The following is a 21,693-nucleotide window of genomic DNA, read 5'->3' as shown; positions in this document are numbered from 1 at the left end:
AACCCATGTTGTCCAGAAGGCACGGTGCAAGCTGGTGGCTTCATAATGGTGTGAGTTGTGTTTGTATACAATGGTCCAGCTGGTCGATCATTGATTGGGAATGGTTACGTTCGGCAGCTTGGAGACCATTTGCAACCGTCCACGGATGAAATTTTTATGGATGACAATGTGCCATGTCGCCGGACCACGGTTGTTCACAATCGGTTTGAAGAAGATTCTGGACAGTTCGAGAGAATGATCTGGCCACCCAGACCGCCCGACATGAATACTGTCTAACATTTATGGGACATAATTGAGAGGTCAATCCGCGCAGAACATGATGTGTTGGCAACACTTCAGCATTTATGGACGGCTTTAGAGACAGCATGGCTCAGTATTTCTTCCAACGACTTGTTGAGTCCATGACACGTCGAGTTGCTGCACTACTCTGGGTAAAAAGGAGGTCCGTCACAATATTACGAGATATCTCATGACTTTTGGCTCCTCAGTGTACACAAAATAACTCTGTATTGATTCCACTGAAAATTCATAAAATCGTTTCCATTTAATGGGAGATGTGGAGTTGTTTTCTATTTTTGATCAACTGTTTAATGTCACGCTTGACAGAAGAGAGCTGAACATTTGTCAGGTTCAGCATCCAGTCGAATGCGGTATTTTGTGTTTGTAGTTTCATATGCTGAGAATCCTATTCCACACAAGAATGTTGTTGGCAACCAGAGAAGAAAAGTCGGAGACCTTGTGACTAGTTGTGGGCATTCATCACGAACCCTTCACCAAAAATTATGAAGTGACATTGGACATCATGGAGACACTGGGTCATTTCTTCAAGTATTTTTTTGGTAATTCTGTTGTCTCACAAAGTTCTCTCGTGCCAAGACAAACAAGTCGAAAATCTTTTTATGAGGCGGTTATTTTGTTGTTAGTAATGAAAGCTGTATGTTTTCCTCGTAAAGATAAATTTAATTCAGTATTTCTTCGAAATATATCTGCCAAAAGAGCTAGTCCTAATAACCAAGTCACATCGATCAATTTTAATTTAAAAGATATATCAGTCATAAAAGCTTGTAATTCAGCTCTTAGTTCGAATAATTTTGTGAAGGTCTTTCCCCAAGAACCAACGGTGTGAGCGTGGAGCAGTAATGTTTCGTGTCTGCTCTCATAGTCTTCACACAATATTGAAACTGGTTCTGAAAAGCACGCGATTTAATGTAACTAATTATTTTTACTTCTACGAGTGCACGAGCCGCGCTGGAGAGCTGACGTCTCATCAGAGAGTCGTGACGTCGCCGTCGCGAGTCAGTGCCACGGTTAGATTGGTACACTCGTTGACGTAAAACCTGGCCGGCGGTCGGCCGCCGCAGGGCCTAAATCAGCGTGTGTTGTGCTGGCGTCGGTGGAGGGGCAGGGAAGGAGCTGCCCGCCCAGACGTTTTGCGTTGATACAGTACGGCCACCACCTTAGCACTCTTGAAGACAGCGCATCGTGCGCTCTGGTGGAGCCTGTCGACTGTGGTCCAGGATGCCAGTTGTCATGAAGACTAGGCCTTGTGACCCACCATGGATCGACCAAGATTGCAGCAGATACTCACGAGTCGACAAGAAGGCTGCGTGAGCGTGCGTTGGTTCGTCGGTGCGAAGATCGCAGCTTTCAGGTCATATGTGATGATCCAGTAGTGGAGGAGGGCTCGTCGCTCACCAGCCTCGTCATCCGCAATGACGCAATAGTGGCAAACCACGTGTGTGCTATGCATTGGGTTGGCTGTGTCTCAATGTCGAAGTCAGCAAGCAAGTAGCAGGCTTGCAGAATGAGATTGTCACTCTGCAGCGAGTGTGCGCTGATATGAAGCTTCCTGGTAGATTAAAACTGTGTGCCGGACCGAGACTCCAACTCGGGACCTTTGCATTTTGCGAGCAAGTGCTCTACCAACTGAGCTACCCAAGCACGACTCACGACCCGTCCTCACAGCTTTAATTCCGCAAATACCTCGTCTCCTACCTTCCAAACTTCACAGAAGCTCTCCTGCGAACCTTGGAGAACTAGCACTCATGGAAGAAAGGATATTGCGGAGAGATGGCTTAGGTTCGCAGGAGAGCTTCTGTGGAGTTTGGAATTTAGGAGACGAGGTACTGGCGGAATTAAAGCTGTGAGGACGGGTCGTGAGTCGAGCTTGGGTAGCTCAGTTGGTAGAGCACTTGCCCGCGAAAGGCAAAGGTCCCGCGTTCGAGTCTCGGTCCGGCACACAGTTTTAATCTGCCAGGAAGTTTCATAAGTAGCAGGCTGGCCATCTTTGATCAGCATGTAGTGGTTTCACTGAAACTCCATAGACTGTCATTCTCTCTGGTTCTAGCGACACTGACAAAATGGCAGCATGGTAGAATCTGTTTTTGAGCTGCAGAAGAATCTGTTTTGAGCTGCAGAAGAATCTCTATTTATTGGGCCAAGCCCACACCTTTGTCGTAGTGACTGTAGATGTATGAGCGCATTTATCCTCACTTATCAGTCCCATCAGCGGTCCTTGCTTTACTATGTTAATTTCAATAGTGATTCTGTGCTTGCGTTTGAGTCTGCCTCCTTTCGAGGTCTGTTGCATGTCTTGTTGACATAACGATTGGCACACCAACTCAGCGCTGGCCTACTCTATTTCAAGCTCGCATGGTAGAGCATGATAAAATTATTCTCCTGTGCAACAGCACACTATGTTACGTGTGTCACAAATGGTTTTATGAAATCTTTGAAACTGATGCTGCATCTTCCGGGTGAACTAGTTTTCAAACTTCTCATTGCAACACCTTTAAGCCAACGCTCCATTCTGTCTTTTAAAATCAACAATTTAATTTTACAATGTGACAGACACAGAAAATATCTACACTTGATATTGAATTTTACAACTGTAGTCAATAACAAACATGACTCCATTATACTGCGGTCTGAGAGTAGGGCGCGGAAACGCCGCGCTAAAATGCACTGCACGTTGCAATGCAAACTCGAGTACGAACTGTAGAGTGGGCTGCTGAGCATTGGTTTATATAGCCCGGGTGGTGAAGAGACAAAATCTTTCGAAGTGGATGCTCGCGGCGTGTGTAGATGAGATAGCACGCATAGAGAGAGAGAGAGAGAGAGAGAGAGAGAGAGAGAGAGAGAGAGATGGAGGGGGGGGGGGGGGAGGGAGGGAGCACATAATTTTTGATCAGAGTGTTATTATAGAATTATTATGCTGCTTCTCCCCTCATTTCCGGCTATTTCGCACAAAGAAAAAAAAACTTTCAAATGGCTCTGAGCACTATGGGACTTAACTGCTGAGGTCATCAGTCCCCTAGAACTTAGAACTATTTAAATCCAACTAACCTAGGGACATCACACACATCCATGCCCGAGGCAGGATTCGAACCTGCGACCGTAGCGGTCACGCGGTTCCAGACTGCAGCGCCTAGAACCGCACGGCCACACCGGCAAAAAAAAAAAAAAAAAAAAAAAGCAACTTTAATAAAACCAATATTGATTTCGTATTTATAGGAGTGTGATAGTACGTGCTGTGCTTTGTTTTTTAGGTTGTTGAAATTTGGGTGGAGTCCTCGTAGAGGCCTTGTTGAGCCCCAGGGCTCCGCGGAGCATGCTTTGAGTATCGCTGTTGTGTACTCGTAGTGTAAGCGGCACACCAAAGGCGCTCCAACCGCTCTTCATTCCAACAACTGGCATCGAGATCCCTAAATACAAAGAACTCATCAGCCAGTTCTATGCCTTTTTTGTTCATTTGTGGCATTTTCCTTTCAGTATGTTACATTCAGAAATACTAGCTATGCCTAGCATGCAGTGCAGTGCCTCTTTTTGTTTCTATGTAGGCAGGCGTATACAAAGCATAAACATTTACATGGAAAACGAATGGAAGACAATGGTTTTTTTGTGCATTAAATTAGCTAGTTTGTTGCGCATGGCTTCGGCCACGTAAGCGTAAGTCACATATATATATATATCTCTCTCTCTCTCTCTCTCTCTCTCTTTCTCTCTCTCTCTCTCTCTCTCTCTCTCTCTCTCTCTCTCACACACACACACACACACACACACACACACACGCACGCATATATTTGTACACACATTTCACCTCTACTGAATTTTTCCATGGAGTTTCATCTGAATTTGGAGGAAGCTTATAACAATTAACCGAGTGCCGCTTCGAGGAGAACAGACGACGGCAATTGTTGATTCTCCGCTGTTTCAGACCATGTGACTAAATACAACGGTAAATGTACACATGATGAGTCGTGTGGTGTGACCTTTGGCCCTGGAACGCATCCCTACATGTCACCCCTTCTCCTCCACACCTCCACCCCTAGCGGCAGTTGGGGTTCCTAAATCCCACAGTACTTTTATGCAAATAATGAGTCTTGTACACGCAAAATTTTGTTAAAATTATGTAAGTCTGCAGGCTTTCGTGGCTGTTGTCACTGAAGTTAAAATCTTCTGGGTTATTAGGCCGCGTCATATTTCTTCTAAAATTATCTACGTTTCGACCTCTCTGCTGGGATTTTACTGAGGATCTTCTGCTGTCCACTACTGCTAAAATAGAGGGGTCGAAGCGTCGATCATTTTAGAAGAAATATTTCGCGGCCTAATAACCCAGAAGATATTAACTTTGTTAAAATTGTTTGAGACGTTCCCGAGTTGTGCTTTTGTGACACCCCATTTGACCGCAGATTCTCAGCCTAGGTGCTAGGGGTACTACTGTCACAGTAAATTTTTCCGTATAACAGTTAAGTGTGCTAGTTTTGGTAGAAATTCCTTCAGGCATTACAGAGATATGCTGATGTGACACTGTCTTTGCATCCATCCCCCTTATCCTTGCTGTAGGCCTGAAACGTCTCTGTGATTGTTACCAAATGTTTAACGACCCAGAGAACTGTGGATTTGATGCTAACATCGATCATTATATAATATTTGTACATGTCAAGCCTTCTCATCCCCACGCCCAGGGCTGGTTGGGGTATATTATCCCCCCCCCACCCCACCCCAAAATGTTTATACAAATAATTATAAAAATAATAAGCCATGTATATACAAAATTTGATTGAAATTGACACATTCCTCAATTCAGATTCTACGTCACCCCTTTTTCACCTACAGACCTATGGGTGGCTCTTACCCTCACACGAACTTTAGTAGGGCGTGCGCAAGAACAATTCACTAAAGTTACTTTATAATCGGATCAGTGGTATGCAGGAACGCACAGAAGACAGACAAGCAAACAGTCATTTTTATACATTAAAAAGCAGCTGGCTATATTTATATAATGTTCTCCATGTCAAGACTCTCTTCCGGATTTCATGTGCCCTCAAGTGCCGAAATACTCCAAATACTCCTATATACTCACTAATTCGGATTTCACTAATTCGGATTTCACTAATTCGGATTTCACTAATACGGATTTCACTAATTCGGAATTTCGATCATTCGGATTTCACTAATTCGGAATTTCGATCATTCGGATTTCACTAATTCGGAATTTTGATCATTCGGACTTTTTTTTTATTGCGAGGTGAAACGTCACATTACTGAATCAAATATTCGCGCCAGGGACAGCTCGTAGATAAGTGCTCTGAGGCGGAGCTTCCCTAAGAGATACATTAAATTCTTGTTCAGTAATATATCACAGAAATTAAGTGATTAGAAAACGTTTCGTATAATTTCCATATCACTTAAATAATAGCACTCGACATTTTTAAGAACTATAAAAGGACTATGCTGGAGCACACTTGTATGCGGCATCAGAATAAGATAAGAATATTAATAAATTAAAATGAAACTAGGATACTATAAACGAAGAATGTCTCTGACAGGCTCGATAATGCAGATCACTGCTTTGTTGAAGTAAGAGAGCGCTGGGCGCATAGTTGTAGCTGTCTGTGAGGGAAAGACGATAGAGTAAGCAGTTTCTGTGGTGTGCTGTGTGAAGCCACCAAGGGTTAGATTAATGTAGGTATGTCAATATTGTTGAAAATGGAAGCAGAAGTCTTCAGGGAAATAAGGTAAAGATGTTCAATAATTACGATTTCTATTTTTGCCAGCGTGTTAGTATAGGTGAGTTGGTTGATAATTTATAATTGTTGAGTAACCCCAGAATGTACGTAAACTGCTCTGAGAAAAGGATTGGATAAATATTTCATTTTCGTAATGGATTTTAATATTTGTTATCAGAGCTATGTGTAATTTGATTATTTTCACTTATGTTGGATGAATGAAGTTAGATAATTCTGGTTGTTTAAATCTCATTGTTTGTGAATCAGTTGTTAGTAAGGTAGCTTCAATTGTCAGATGTTTTTGGAGAAACAAACTTAACTTTCAATATAACTTTGCTAAAAAAGCTGAATGTCAGTATTTCTTAAAAGTCAGTACCGCCATTAGACTGTTTTTTTTTATTTTTTTTTTTTTTATTTGCAGTGTTACATTTAGACGATCATAATTTCGGCTTTAAGTTGCCATTATCAAGTGTTTTGATGTTATACAATGCCTAAGATGGCATACTGTCGTATTTAAAATACACCATTAGACCCATTGTCTAAGGGTTATATGTGTCCAATAGTGTATTTTAAATACGACAGTATGCCATCTTAGGCAAGTTAAAGCCGAAATCATGCTCGTCTAAATGTAACACTGCAAATAAAAAAACAGTTTAATGGCGGTACAGACTTTAAAGAAGTATATTATGTCTTTGGCCCCACATTATGAAAAAATTATTGAATGTTATTAATTCACCATAATCAGTACCGCCTACCAGTCCAGGTCATATATTTTTTAAAGAAGCTTGATTTTCTTAAATGTTCTCCTTTAGCAGCCAAATGAATTTCATATGCATTTCAAGTATTACGGCTAGCGTAGCATATTGCTGAGCCTGTAGTTAACGTATTCATATTTTTATACAAGAGACCAGAGCACATCGCGTTACTCCGTTGCTGCTTTAGAGGTAAGACAATTTAATTTCTTATGTGCACAGGGACAAGTGTTATTAGTTTTGAACAGGGCCAGATGATTCAGGGCCCAAGGGGCTGAATGTATTTTGCAGTGACTGTATTTCTTTATTGGTATGGGGAGTTTCATTTGAAAGGTCTCTGTTGGATTCCTTTCATGTTAATTTCTTAAATCTGTTGTCATTTACGGCATAAATTCCTCTTCTAAATTTACTGTGGTGTTTCTGAATCTATCTGGGAGGAGACTGAGCAGTGGAACACGTTACTTTTACACATAAACAAGAACGATCTGTCACACTACTACACTTTAAAACACAGTTTATATGTAATTCATGTCACACAGTCTCATACGGAACCTACATCCGCTTTCTTTTATATAGTATACACGATAAGATACTATCATCCCCCTTCCCTTCTGTGTGAAAGGATGAATGAACAAATGTATTTCTAGTTGCATGCTTGATGGTAGCAGACAAGCCTGTCTGCTAGAGAACAGTAGGACCAATGTCGGAACAGGAAGCTATGCTTTCTAAAAGCAAGAGGTTTCTATTCTTAGTATGGTCCTGTCCGTCCCTTGTCATGTTGGTATAGGAAGCTGTCTCTCTGGTCACTTCCGTTGGTATCTGTGAAGCACCCTCGGTAGGGGCCCACGGCAGGCTGGGCCGGAGTGGCCGTGCGGTTCTAGGCGCTACAGTCTGGAACCGAGCGACCACTACGGTCGCAGGTTCGAATCCTGCCTCGGGAATGGATGTGTGTGATGTCCTTAGGCTAGTTAGGTTTAATTAGTTCTAAGTTCAAGGCGACTGATGACCTCAGAAGTTAAGTCACATAGTGCTCAGAGCCATTTTTGAACCAAGGCAGTCTGTCCGCAGCGAGCGTCTGAAGTGGTAAGATCTCCGGCTAAGCGCCTCTCTGCTAAGTCCGTAGGACAATGGATTTCTTAAGTTCAGCCTAACTGAAAATTTAATCACCTTTATTTCAGGTTTAGATCTAAAATATCTAATGTTATCTTAAATTGTAACGCAGTGTAATTTGAGTGTGAAGTTGAGAATATCTTCCAGTAGTTGCTTTGTCACTACTTTGTGAGTAAAGTGGAACCATGTGTTGAGGATCTGTAACTCTAACTAAGATCATCAATCTTAAATGCGCATGTGCGTGAGATTACAACGTCTCGACAATATTTTTCAACATAGCAATTTTCTTTATTTTCAACCCACGTGGCGTGTACTTTGTGAGACCAGTACCACGTGCTTATACAATTGTTTGACCCATCAGGCTAATAGTAAGACGATAGTAACCAGTTCGAGGTTTTTCTTTTGTAAATTGCGTTTCGATGTAATTTATTTTCATTATCAAAATTATTGTGGAGTTACACTCTTTGTGTAAACAAAGTTGACCACGTGAAGCATGTGGTGTAATCATCAAAGTAGCCCAGTGAATTTACACGAATCGATTGGGCAATGTGTAATGTTGATGCATTAAGGGGTTCTGAAAGCGGTGCTGATATTCAAGATAGTAAAAGCGTGTTAAAAGCTGTGAGCTATCCTTGCATTACTGAGCAACTGTTTCACCAGGTATCCAGTCCAGCTTACCAAATTCCCAACCAGACTAACATTAATTATAATCTTTTAATAGTCATCTTACGACAGCCGGTGATATATATATATATATATATATATAATCTCATGGAACACATCAGATATGGAGCCAAGATTGGGAGACTGCATACAACACTGCATTCATAAAATAACATACGAAGAATGTTGAAATATATGCAAGAGGAAATTAACCACAACCAACCGATTCAATTTTCACCCAAAGAACTTACGTTCGTAGTGCAATCCTGTCCAACATGAAATTACCACACATTGGTATACTAAATTCATACTAACTCTCTGTGAAATATTCCCGTGTTGTAGGTACAACACGCTACACGACAGTTAGAGTAATGTATCCATTCCAAAGAACAGACATTGATTCGACGTAATCGTTATCATTCTTAATCATTTTATTTAAAAGAGCGTCACAACTATTGACTCCGACTGATCTTTTCAAAAAGGTAGTAGATCGTCGTAAGTCTGCTCATTCAAATACAAGTTCGCTCGATGTAGCAGAGGTTCGTGTGAGTCGCTGTGAGGAATTCTAGAAGGCACAATTAGCTGAACCTAAGGGAATAATATCAACCTCCACGCGATTTTGACAAGACGTTTCTTGCTGTTAAGGGGTATCACGATAGTGGCTGAACCTCACTCTTCGAATACCTGTGTAACTCTCTATAATATGCTTTGATGCGTCATTAATTGACTTTTAAAACTAAACTTTTGATAGTGTGAATCACACAATTTTTGTTGCTGTCATTGCCAAATCTATCCGTTGTACAAAAGATACGCCAAGCTTGTAAACGTCTCGCTAGAATGCATTAGACGACCGTATGATACGAATTATTTGTGGAACTAACTCAAACGTCATGTACAGGCTTGTTCAAGGAACTAAGGTACTAATTACTGCTACCCAGTACGTTTATTCCATAATTAAATTTGTCACAAACTATTTAAATTTTTTTCAAGCCAACAGATAAATTCAAGGACTGAATATTAGAAGCAGTAATAATATTTACGAAGATGTAAAGCCACTTCATTTGCTCCAGAGAGGTGTCCATTATCCAGGAATACGCTGAAACTTCCCCTTTGAAAATTAAGAATGACAGTACTGGAAAAACACTTACGTTATTTGATTTTCAAACAGCTGAGCAAAACTGAACGTACTCAGACAGTTCTCTCTTTACTTATTCTGATCGTCACGAAACTGACACACAATATTTTTAGCGCAACGCAATCTGACTTTCAATAATCCCTACAAAAGAATGGCCCTGACTAACAATAACCTATACCTTTCATGAATCACTTACCCTACAAAAATCTTCATTACTCAGAGTATTGCAATACAGCGAAGGACCAACACTGCCAGATAAATAAAAGATTCTAACTACTGAAGGCACTAACTACTGATAGGCATAGTTAGCAAATGAAAGATTTTGATAGAGAACAAACAATGTATTTACCTTAATAGTGTTAAAAAGTCATAATACATGTATCAGTTCATAACATCCAGTCTTACAAATGTCCTTTTTCTGACGGACACACGTCCAGATCGTCCGCTCTCAAAACTCGGGCATCTCACTTCCCCACATTCACCACTGCTGGCGGCTCACCTCCAACAGCCCAACGCTACGCGCTGTTCACATCCAACTGCCCAACACTACACAAGCGAATATTCCTACAATGAGTCCAACCAGCCACAGATTGCACACAGCGCAGTCAGCGATTTTCATACACTGCACTACGTGGCGTTACCAACATAAAAACCTAAACAGCCTACTTACAACGGCTTTTCAATAACTTAACAACGACCGTAAAATTTATTTACTAGTACGAGGTTCGTTTGATATGTCTGGTAAAAAAAAAGCGAGAAAAATATTTTGTAAACAACTCACCTTACTTCTCAACAGTCTCCTTTGAGGGCTATACACTCCTTTGAGGGACACACGAGTTGTTCGTAAAGTTCAGTGTTTAAGAGGAACCCAAGCGATTTATTGGCGGCTAATTGCTGCCATTCCATTGGCGAATTTCTTAGTAGAACCATCTGGCGCATATAGTATTAACAATGTCAGAGAACATGAGTGTTAGGTAAAACACGATTTCCGGACCTCTCAAGTATAGTAATGTGATTAATGTAAATAAGTGTTCTAACTGATTTTCTGTTTCCGTGGCTACATTAGCCTAAGAATTGTTATATGCACATCAGTGTGTTATACATTTGCATGTTTTGTGACAAGTTTGTTATGATCTCTCTTTTGGCACGCTCTTCATCCATATATAGATTGTGTGTGTGTGTGTGTGTGTGTGTGTGTGTGTGTGTGTGTGTGTGCGCGCGCATATGAGCATGTTTCGTGCCCTTATTCCATCACGAACTTACAGTTACAGCTGTGTATGACTTTCCATCCATGATAACATGCTGGGCTCTCTCACTGTACTAGTTATTATGGCTTCTTCGCATTTCGTTCATGTATGGAGCGGAGTGCGAGAAGAATGATCGCTTAAATGGGTCTGAGTGCCCTGTTTTTAGTTTAATCTTGCCCTAGCCATACCTACGGGAGCGATACGGAAGAAATTGTAGTATATTCCTTGATTCGTCATTTTAAAGGTGGTCAGTGAAACTTTGTAAGTAGACTTTGTCGGGATAGTTTGTGTCTGTTTTCAAGCTTCTGCTAATCTAGTTTCTTCTGCATGTCTGTGACTCTCTCCATGGGCCAAACAAACCTGTGACCAATCGTGCTGCCCTTCTCTGTACACTTTCAATACCCTTGTTAGTCCTATCTCGTACGGGCCCCAAACACTTCAGCAATATTTCAGGTTGGTTCACACGAGCATTGTACAAAGTCTCCTTCGAAGACTGATGACAATTTCCCCAGTATTCTACCAATGAAACGAAGTCTGCTAGCTAGTTTACTTATGAACTGAGCATATGTGATCGTCCATTGCATCTCTCTAGATATTGTTACAAGCAGGTCTTTGTATGTGTTGACCAATTCTGTTTATGACTCATCGATATTGTAGCCATATGGTACTACACTTTTTCGTTTTGTGTAGTGAACAATTCTACATTTCTGACCATTCAAAGCAAATAACCAACCTTTCTACCACCTTTTTCCCAACACACTTACCTGGGACACACCTTCTACATCTGTTCATAACGCCTGGACCAAAATAAATTGTTGTGCCCTCCCTACCAAAAACTCCCCAATCAATTCACAAATTATGCTTGCTACCCCATGCGATCGTACTTTCGCTAATAAGCATAGATGTAGTACTGAGTAAAATATGTTTCGGAAATCGAGAAAAAGTCTATCTACCTGACCGCATTGAGGCATTTTATCCATGCCAATTGGGTTTCATGTGACCTATGTTTTCGGAATCCATGTGGGTCAGCATGAAGGACGTCATTCTTTCCGAGATAAGTCGTTACTTTTGAGCTCAAATATATTCCAGGGTTCTACAAGTAAAGGATGTCAAGAATATTGGACAGTAGTTTTGTGGATCGCTTTTGCTGCCTTTCATGTGTGTGGGGGGGGGGGGGGGGGGGGGGGGCGCTGATCCGTGCTTTCTTCTGACTACTGGGCATGATTGTTTGCTGAAAGAGTCCACGGTAGACTATGGTTAAAAGAGGGCCTAACACAAACGCAAATTCTGTATAGAATCTGACAGGGATTCAATGGGCCCTTGGCTTTGTTCGAGTTTGGCGGTTTCAGATGTTTCTCAAGTGTGTCATTAGTTTCCGTTGCCAGCTGCAGTTGCATGTTAAAGTACGTTGTTTGTAAGTTTCTTTTCGTTGCTTTTGGTGAATTTTGGTGGGGCTTTAGGTGCATTTTGGCGGGTTTTGGAACTCGTATGTTACAATTGCCAAAAACAATTGTTTTTTTTTCGAATTGAAAGGAACAGAAAAATCGGCAGTACTCTCCGGCACTCGAGAAGTGATAACAGATTCGTGGCCTTCCCCAGTATGGAATGCACTAACCGTAGCTGGTAGAGCTGACTGTAAGGCGCCGAACGGTGGCAGGAAGCATCACTCGTTGTTAGTGTACAGCTGCAAATCAAGGGCGCTCCAAAAACGGTACCGCTGTCATGAGTGAGGTGAACGCGGCTTGCAGTTGGCGGGACTCACCAGCCACCTCCCCGGCGCCGCAGAAGATGCCGGCCAGGGGGACCAGCTGCTTGGCCTGCGGGCCCAGGCGGGTCGTGAAGCCGACGCTGGCTCCGTACACACCGCTGTAGAAGGACAGCTCCAGCCCTGCAGGGCAGATATCAGGTGGGCGCTCGTCCAAGGCTGCACCCTCTCACAAAGACTCTCCACAATATTTAGCGTATGATGTAGCACATCACACGAATTAATTTAATAAATAAATGTAAATAGTTTACGATACAAACATTAATTATACATGGAGGTATGTTCCGTCTTTGCAACTAAATGAAAGGCAGTTTTATTTTTTTTTTATTTTTTTTACTATCTAAAACAGTCTTGATCACAATTTATATATTACAGTTACCGGTTTCGACCACTACTGTGGTCATCTTCAGACCAATCAGTAAGAACCTCCTTCTGGTGGTTTATCACTAGAAGAAGGTTCCTACTCATTGGCCTGAAGATGACCACAGTAGTGGTAGAAACGGGTCACTGTAATAAATAAATTGTGATCAAGACTGTTTTTGATAGTAAATATTTGTAATACATTGATCACAATGTATTCAAAAGCAAGAAAGGCAGTTTGTTTTATGCCACAAACGTTTCACTTTTTTTATTTATTAAACATCATCAGTGGCCGGTAATACATATTTGTTTTTACATTTATAATTAATATATTATGTAGTAGTTACAAATATGTTTCTATGTTACGTTTTCTCGCATCTTTCTGTTGTTTTTCGCATTAGAAACAACTTCAGTAGCACAAGTTTCGTGTGGTTAAATTATCGTTTTGTGTTGCTTACAATTTCCAGTGTTCAAATGGTTCTGAGCACTATGGGACTTAACATCTATGGTCATCAGTCCCCTAGAACTACTTAAACCTAACTAACCTAAGGACGTCACACAACACCCAGTCATCACGAGGCAGAGAAAATGCCTGACCCCGCCGGGAATCGAACCCGGGAACCCGGGCGCGGGAAGCGAGAACGCTACCGCACGACCACGAGCTGCGGACAATTTCCAGTGTTGCTACCCATCATGTGTGGTCCTGGAGGCGTGTTCATTCGGTCCCCATACTCCAGCTGGGAAACCGAACTTAAAATTTCCGCGTTCCTAGCAGCTCATGAGACTCGTTTAGTATGACTGACCATTTGACAAATACGCTAAAAAGTGCGTTTCCTGGTTCTAGAATAGTACAAAATGGTATTATGAAAAGAAACAAAGGAATGGCTGTTATAAGAAATGCTACTGTACCCTCTGATGAAAATTAGCTTCTTTTGTTAAATAGTTAATGTTTCTTTGTAACAGTAGAACGTACGCCAGTAAATACTATCACCGTAGGACGATATGGTAAAAGGGGAGGCACAGATTAAAAAATGAAGGTTTATGGTATTTTCGGTGGTAGCATGATATTTTTATAGTGGGTTGTATGATCCATTTGCTGTGACTTCATGCCAATATTTATTGCCACTGTGACTTGAGGCAGTCGCCATGCCGCCAACCAGCAGACACACCCCCCGTAAGAGGCGCTGCCACTGCGGAGATATATTTTGCCTTCTCACATGCCGGTCGGGGTGGACGAGCGGTTCTAGGCGCTACAGTCTGGAACCGCGCGACCGCTACGGTCGCAGGTTCGAATCTTTCCTCGGGCCTGGATGTATGTGATGTCCTTAGGTTAGTTAGGTTTAAGTAGTTCTAAGTTACGTAGCAGAAGTAACAGGATCTATGTGGAAAAATCTTACATCTATGGGTAGAATATACGTTGGATTTCATGCTATCAACGTGAGGGACTACTTGGTGGTACCTCGTTGCCACAACTGTGGCGATTTAGATCATATTCACAAGTACTGTGACAGGAAGCCGGCTTGCTCCAGATGCGGAGCGGAAGATCACCTAAGAAAGAATTGCACTAAATCTGGAACCTGCATTCCATGTGCAAAGAGAGGCAAAAAGACCTGTAACGCCCCAGGTAGGAATTGCCCATCCTATAGGATGTTGGAGCAAAGGCTGATATCAAGAATTGATTATGGCTGAAGCCGCAGCTGTGCGCAGGATGCCAAAAAGGAAGTCTCCGGGGAAGAGGCGTAGGGACGCGGCTGTTGTTGTTGTTGTGTTGTTGTGGTCTTCAGTCCTGAGACTGGTTTGATGCAGCTCTCCATGTTACTCTATCCTGTGCAAGCTTCTTCATCTCCCAGTACCTACTGCAACCTACATCCTTCTGAATCTGCTTAGTGTATTCATCTCTTGGTCTCCCTCTACGATTTTTACCCTCCACGCTGCCCTCCAATGCTAAATTTGTGATCCCTTGATGCCTCAAAACATGTCCTACCAACCGATCCCTTCTTCTAGTCAAGTTGTGCCACAAACTTCTCTTCTCCCCAATCCTATTCAATACCTCCTCATTAGTTACGTGATCTACCCACCTTATCTTCAGCATTCTTCTGTAGCACCACATTTCGAAAGCTTCTATTCTCTTCTTGTCCAAACTGGTTATCGTCCATGTTTCACTTCCATACATGGCTACACTCCATACAAATATTTTTAGAAACGACTTCCTGACACTTAAATCTATACTCGATGTTAACAAATTTCTCTTCTTCAGAAACGATTTCCTTGCCATTGCCAGTCTACATTTTATATCCTCTCTACTTCGACCATCATCAGTTATTTTACTCCCTAAATAGCAAAACTCCTTTACTACTTTAAGTGTCTCATTTCCTAATCTAATCCCCTCAGCATCACATTCCATTATCCTCGTTTTGCTTTTGTTGATATTCATCTTATATCCTCCTTTCAAGACACTGTCCATTCCGTTCAACTGCTCTTCCAAGTCCTTTGCTGTCTCTGACAGAATTACAATGTCATCGGCGAACCTCAAAGTTTTTACTTCTTCTCCATTAATTTTAATACCTACTCCCAATTTTTCTTTTGTTTCCTTTACTGCTTGCTCAATATACAGATTGAATAACACCGGGGAGAGGCTACAACCCTGTCTCACTCCTTTCCCAACCACTGCTTCCCTTTCATGCCCCTCGACTCTTATAACTGCCATCAGGTTTCTGTACAAATTGTAAATAGCCTTTCGCTCCCTGTATTTTACCCCTGCCACCTTCAGAATTTGAAAGAGAGTATTCCAGTTAACGTTGTCAAAAGCTTTCTCTAAGTCTACAAATGCTAGAAATGTAGGTTTGCCTTTTCTTAATCTTTCTTCTAAGATAAGTCGTAAGGTCAGTATTGCCTCTCGTGTTCCAACATTTCTACGGAATCCAAACTGATCTTCCCCGAGGTCCGTTTCTACCAGTTTTTCCATTCGTCTGTAAAGAATTCGCGTTAGTATTTTGCAGCTGTGACTTATTAAACTGATAGTTCGGTAATTTTCACATCTGTCAACACGTGCCTTCTTTGGGATTGGAATTATTATATTCTTCTTGAAGTCTGTGGGTATTTCGCCTGTCTCATACATCTTGCTCACCAGATGGTAGAGTTTTGTCATGACTGGCTCTCCCAAGGCCATCAGTAGTTCTAATGGAATGTTGTCTACTCCCGGGGCCTTGTTTCGACTCAGGTCTTTCAGTGCTCTGTCAAACTCTTCACGCAGTATCTTATCTCCCATTTCATCTTCATCTACATCCTCTTCCATTTCCATAATATTGTCCTCAAGTACATCGCCCTTGTATAAACCCTCTATATACTCCTTCCACCTTTCTGCCTTCCCTTCTTTGCTTAGAACTGGGTTGCCATCTGAGCTCTTGATATTCATACAAGTGGTTCTCTTCTCTCCAAAGGTCTCTTTAATTTTCCTGTAGGCAGTATCTATCTTACCCCTAGTGAGACAAGACGCGGCTAGGGCTGCTAAATTCAGGCAATTCTTAACCTTCGTTGAAGGAAGTAAAACTGGAAGAACAGGTATGGTAGATGTGTCCGTCCAGACGGACCTGTGTGAACGGGAAGCTGCCGCTCTCCCCTCCCCCCGGAACTCGAGACCGCCAGAAGATCGGGCACCCGAAGTCAGGCGTCCTGCAATAGCGGGCCAAATTAAAGCCACAAGAAATAGCTCCACATCCGAAGAACCACTTCAAGTAAACACAATTAGTAGTACAATAGCCACACCTACCTCTGACCAACCGTTAGTTAAACGTCTAGAGGTGGATCCCATCAGGATCTACCCCAATCTAGAACACGCCTTGCAACTTTCGCGTCTGGAGGAGCCGGCTGTCCTGACCACAGCATTAAGGCATATAGCGCGGGTGGGACACCAGTATGGACGTAAAGTCACCTTCTCGGCCATGGAGGCTGTCGATAGGATACAGTTAAAGACCATGAATCTCCCCACTGACTTCGGCGCCCTGCGTGACCTTGTCAAAAAGGTTTTTCAAAGAAGAAAGGAGAAATTCGATCTAGACGAAATTTACAAACAGGCTGTCTTAGCCAATGGAAGGATAGCATTTGACTGGAGGAAGACCTTTCCAGGACAATATGTACACACGTATTTCCCATGACAATTAAAATACAGCTAGGACAACTTAATGCACATAATAGCCGATTAGTCATGCAGGAGCTACGAAGGGTGGTGGAGGAGATGAGTCTCGACGTACTCTGTCTACAGGAGCCATACTCTCTTGCGGGGAACATAGCTTTCGCTAGTGTTAACTGGCAAATAGTATCCTTTGGAGATGACCCTAAAGCCACCACTATAGTCATAAATAAAGCCATACGAGTCACAGTGCTCGCTCATTTTTCAAATGAACACTGTATTGTAACCGAACTCCAGACTCCAGTCGGGGTGATTCATTTAGTTAATATGTATTGCCAATATGGTGAGGACATTGAGACATATTTAGATCAACTATCACGAGTCACAACAGCACTCAGAGGCCGAAAGATAGTGGTGGTGGCAGATGTCAATGCCAAGTCCCCCCTGTGGCACAGTGGCACCCGGGATGGCAGAGGGGAGAAGATGGAGGAAACAGTAATGTCACTACAGTACTTGGTTGCCAACAGAGCCGGGAACCCCCCCCCCCCCACCTACAAGGGCGGAGGAGGAGAAGGAACTAATATTGATGTAACATTACTTTCACCAAATTTTGCTGGTCACCTGAACAACTGGAGAGTAAGAGACCAAGAAACGACAAGTGACCACAACTTAATCACATTTGAGCTCACAGACAGGGAATGCCACTGGGACATAGGATGGGAGTTTCAATTAAATTATAACAAAACTGATTGGGAGCGCCTTGCAAGAGAGTTTGTTCCCCCGACATGGCCGGAAGGTGATGAAGACGTCGACAGGCATGCTGAAGAGCTGGTTAGTGCCATCACAAAAGCGGTAAAGGCCGCAGTACCAACTAGGAGAAGGGCTGTCGCGGCCTCCCCGTCACCATGGTCTGCTGAACTGGAACAGATGCGTCAGTCGGTCAGGAGGGCGAGGAGGTACTACCAGCGAAGTGTCGTCTGGGAAGAAAAACAGAGATGGCTAGAAATCTATGGGAATGCCAAGGAAGAGTTCCAGAGGGAGCTCAAAAGGGTTAGGCTGGTAAGCTGGGAGAAGTATGTCCAGAGCCAATTGGCTACAGATCCCTGGGGTATCCCATATAAAATAGTCAGGGAAAAAATTAGGTCCCCTATTGTACTATCAACCATCCGGGATGGGAATCGGATGACAGGGACATGGCAGGAAACTGCTGAAGTCCTTCTCCGGTCCCTGCTTCCGGATGACATGGAAAACGAGGATACGGAAGAACAAGGCCTAATTAGGCAAGCTCAGCTAGAAGAGTACCAAAACAACACCTTGGTGTACCCTTTCTCGGAGTACGAGGTGGCGGTGCACATTAAGGCACTTAAAGGAGGAAAGGCCCCAGGACCAGACGGCATCATAGCGGAGGTGGTGCAATACCTCGCTCCTCAACTAGTAGCACCTCTAGCTAGAATCTACAACGAGGCCCTAAGCCTCAAAAAGTTTCCCACCATCTGGAAACAAGCAAACGTTGTCATAATAAAAAAGGGACTGGATAAGGATCCAAAAGAGGTCAAGTCCTACAGACCCATTTGTCTGTTGGATCTGCTGGGAAAACTGCTGGAGAGGCTGCTGGCTGACAGGCTGATGGCACACCGAGTGCTTTGTGGAATGAGCAGCAGGTAGTTCGGCTTTAGGCCGGGGCGTTCTGCGTCTGACGCAATCGCCATGGCGGCTGAGGTCTGCGGGTCGTCCACACATAAGTACATAGTTGGCATCATGGTGGACATCAGTGGCGCCTTTGACAACCTGTGGTGGCCTTCGCTTTTCTCTCGCTTGCGAGAGAAGGAGTGTCCAGGGCCGCTATATGGCTGTCTCAGGAGCTATTGCTTGGACAGGGAGGTTTGGCTATCATCCCCTAGCGGAAGAGTGGGCAAGAAGATAACAAAGGGGTGTCCACAGGGCTCTGTCCTGGGGCCACTCTTTTGGGATATCAATATGGAGCCTCTCCTTGAGACCTTGGAGAGCTGTGCAGATGTGCTAGAGGTGATAGCTTACGCTGATGACCTCCTCCTGTTGGTTGGCGGTCGGAGCCGAGAGGAATTAGAACCAAAGATTGAGAGAACCATGACATTACTCTCACAGTGGTGCCATAGAACTAAGCAAAAAATAGCACCTAACAAATCCACTTACCTACTCCTAAAGGGCCAATTGGTCAGAAACCCTACAGTTAGAATGGATGGCACACCAGTTATACGTCGTCGAGAAGCTAGATACCTAGGGGTAATGCTAGATGAAAAATGGGGCTTTGCCAGGCATATTGAGGCAACTACACATTGGTCAATAGAAGTGTTAAACAATCTCATCAACATCGGCCATAGACGATTTCATCTTCCACCGAATCTCATCAAGCTATATCATAACACCATTCTCGTCTCCATCGTGGGCTACGGGTCCGGGGTCTGGGCCCACAGGCTCATGAGGGTAGTTCCTGCTATGGCCGTGAGGAGAGTGCAGCGGAACATGATATTTCGATCAGTAGGGGCATATAGAACATCACCAGGGGGAGCATTGCTGATACTCATGGGCCTGTGTCCCCTTGATGTAAAAATAAGGGAGCAGGCTGCATGGTATTGGGTGAAAAAGGGGAAAATTGAAAAAACTAGGGATATCATGGGGGTCAGAGTGGGGGATAAAATTACAATTAAAAGAAGGGGAATGGAACTTTGGCAGGAAATCTGGGATGGGGAAGAGACAGGAAGAAGAACGAACCAATTATTACCAAACGTTCAGGAAAGATTAGGGATGAAACATTTCCAGCCAAGCAAGGGACTGCTGCACTTCCTCACTGGGCATGGCCCGTACCCGGCATATCTTTGCCGGTTCTGGAAAAGAGCGACACCATCGTGTGACTGTGGTGCCGAAATGGGCACACCGGATCATGTAGTCTACGAGTGTCCGCTTTTCGACGACGTTGCAGCTAACTTACGAAACTCATTGCCTATCACAGACACCTTTCATCTCATTAGGGACCCTACCACCTTCACCATCATCGATAAACTGGCTAACGAGGTATCCGCCAAGATCCTAAGGGAATATAGAAGGGAGATCGAGTAGATAGGATCCAAAAACTTGACATCATGCACCATCCCATTCCGCCAGGGTGCGTACTGGCCGACAGTCAATGACGATCGGGATCCGACGCATCCAGGACCAGGGGGAGGGTGCGACCATACCGGCTAAGACTACAGCACACCAACTATGACTAATAAAATTTATTATTATTATTCGTAGAAGTAGATTGTAGGAAATTTTCTTTAGACCTGCAGCGATTGTGGTAAGGCCAGCCCAGTGCCAGGGGCACGCCCACTGGGGTTAGCTCGGTGGGCATGGCCATGGAACAGTAGGTTTATATTATATACTGGCACACATGTAACGCTGCAGGATGTAGTTGTTAGTAGTAAAGTAGGTTAGAGTTGATAGTATGATTGACTAACAGTAAATCACATAGATACCCATAGATAATATAGATACTCATAGATTGAACCAACTTCCTGTAGCTAACATTAACAGTAGAATACAAAAGATACAGTTAATGCTTCTGAAATGTAATTTTGTAGCTTAGTTCGACCCACTAACGATTTCAGGTGGTGGGTTAGTTTTGTATAATATTGGGTTTTGAAGAATAAAGATTTTAAAAAAAAAGTTATAGGGGACTGAGGACCTCAGAAGTTAAGTCCTATAGTGCTCAGAGCCATTTGAACGATTTGAACCCCCTCACATATTCGCAAATGGACTGCTACGTATTCTGCAGTTGGTATTTTTTCTATGAAGCCACAGGGTCAATGCCCGGCAGTCAAAGCCGTCGCACCAATCTGGAGACAACAGCCTTGCAGAGTCCACCTCATGCTGCCATCGTCCACCGCGAAGCAACACTGCGACATTGGTCTCGTGGAGCTCTGGTGCCAAGACTTTGGTATTCACCAGCTTGTTACTGTGTTAGTGCTACTGGACAGCTGTCCAAAACAGTGGTTCTTTTCCAGACATAGACTTTTTTACCTATGTAAAATTCATTGAACTTATTTAGTTAGGGACAGCTAATATGAACTTTACACATACTGCTTATACAGGGTGTTTCACAAATGACCGGTATATTTGAAACGGCAATAAAAACTAAACGAGCAGCGATAGAAATACACCGTTTGTTGCAATATGCTTGGGACAACAGTACATTTTCAGGCAGACAAACTTTCGAAATTACAGTAGTTACAATTTTCAACAACAGATGGCGCTGCGGTCTGGGAAACTCTATAGTACGATATTTTCCACATATCGACCATGCGTAGCAATAATATGGCGTAGTCTCTGAATGAAATTACCCGAAACCTTTGACAATGTGTCTGGCGGAATGGCTTCACATGCAGATGAGATGTACTGCTTCAGCTGTTCAATTGTTTCTGGATTCTGGCGGTACACCTGGTCTTTCAAGTGTCCCCACAGAAAGAAGTCACAGGGGTTCATGTCTGGCGAATAGGGAGGCCA

The 21,693-nt window shown here is 43.2% G+C and overlaps 1 protein-coding gene across 1 annotated transcript in view; it reads right to left on the bottom strand.

Moving 5' to 3' along the window:
* The window catches only part of LOC126195553 (UNC93-like protein MFSD11), a 207,976-nt gene that overhangs the window by 18,056 nt on the left and 168,227 nt on the right, over window positions 1-21,693 (bottom strand). Inside the window, exon 6 of the mRNA XM_049934177.1 lies at window positions 12,681-12,806. Coding sequence (XP_049790134.1) covers window positions 12,681-12,806 — 126 coding nt within the window. The remainder of the gene's footprint in view (window positions 1-12,680; window positions 12,807-21,693) is intronic.

This window comes from Schistocerca nitens, chromosome 7 (assembly GCF_023898315.1).
Source record: "Schistocerca nitens isolate TAMUIC-IGC-003100 chromosome 7, iqSchNite1.1, whole genome shotgun sequence".
NCBI lineage: Eukaryota > Metazoa > Arthropoda > Insecta > Orthoptera > Acrididae > Schistocerca > Schistocerca nitens.
This window is presented reverse-complemented; position numbering and strand designations above follow the sequence as displayed.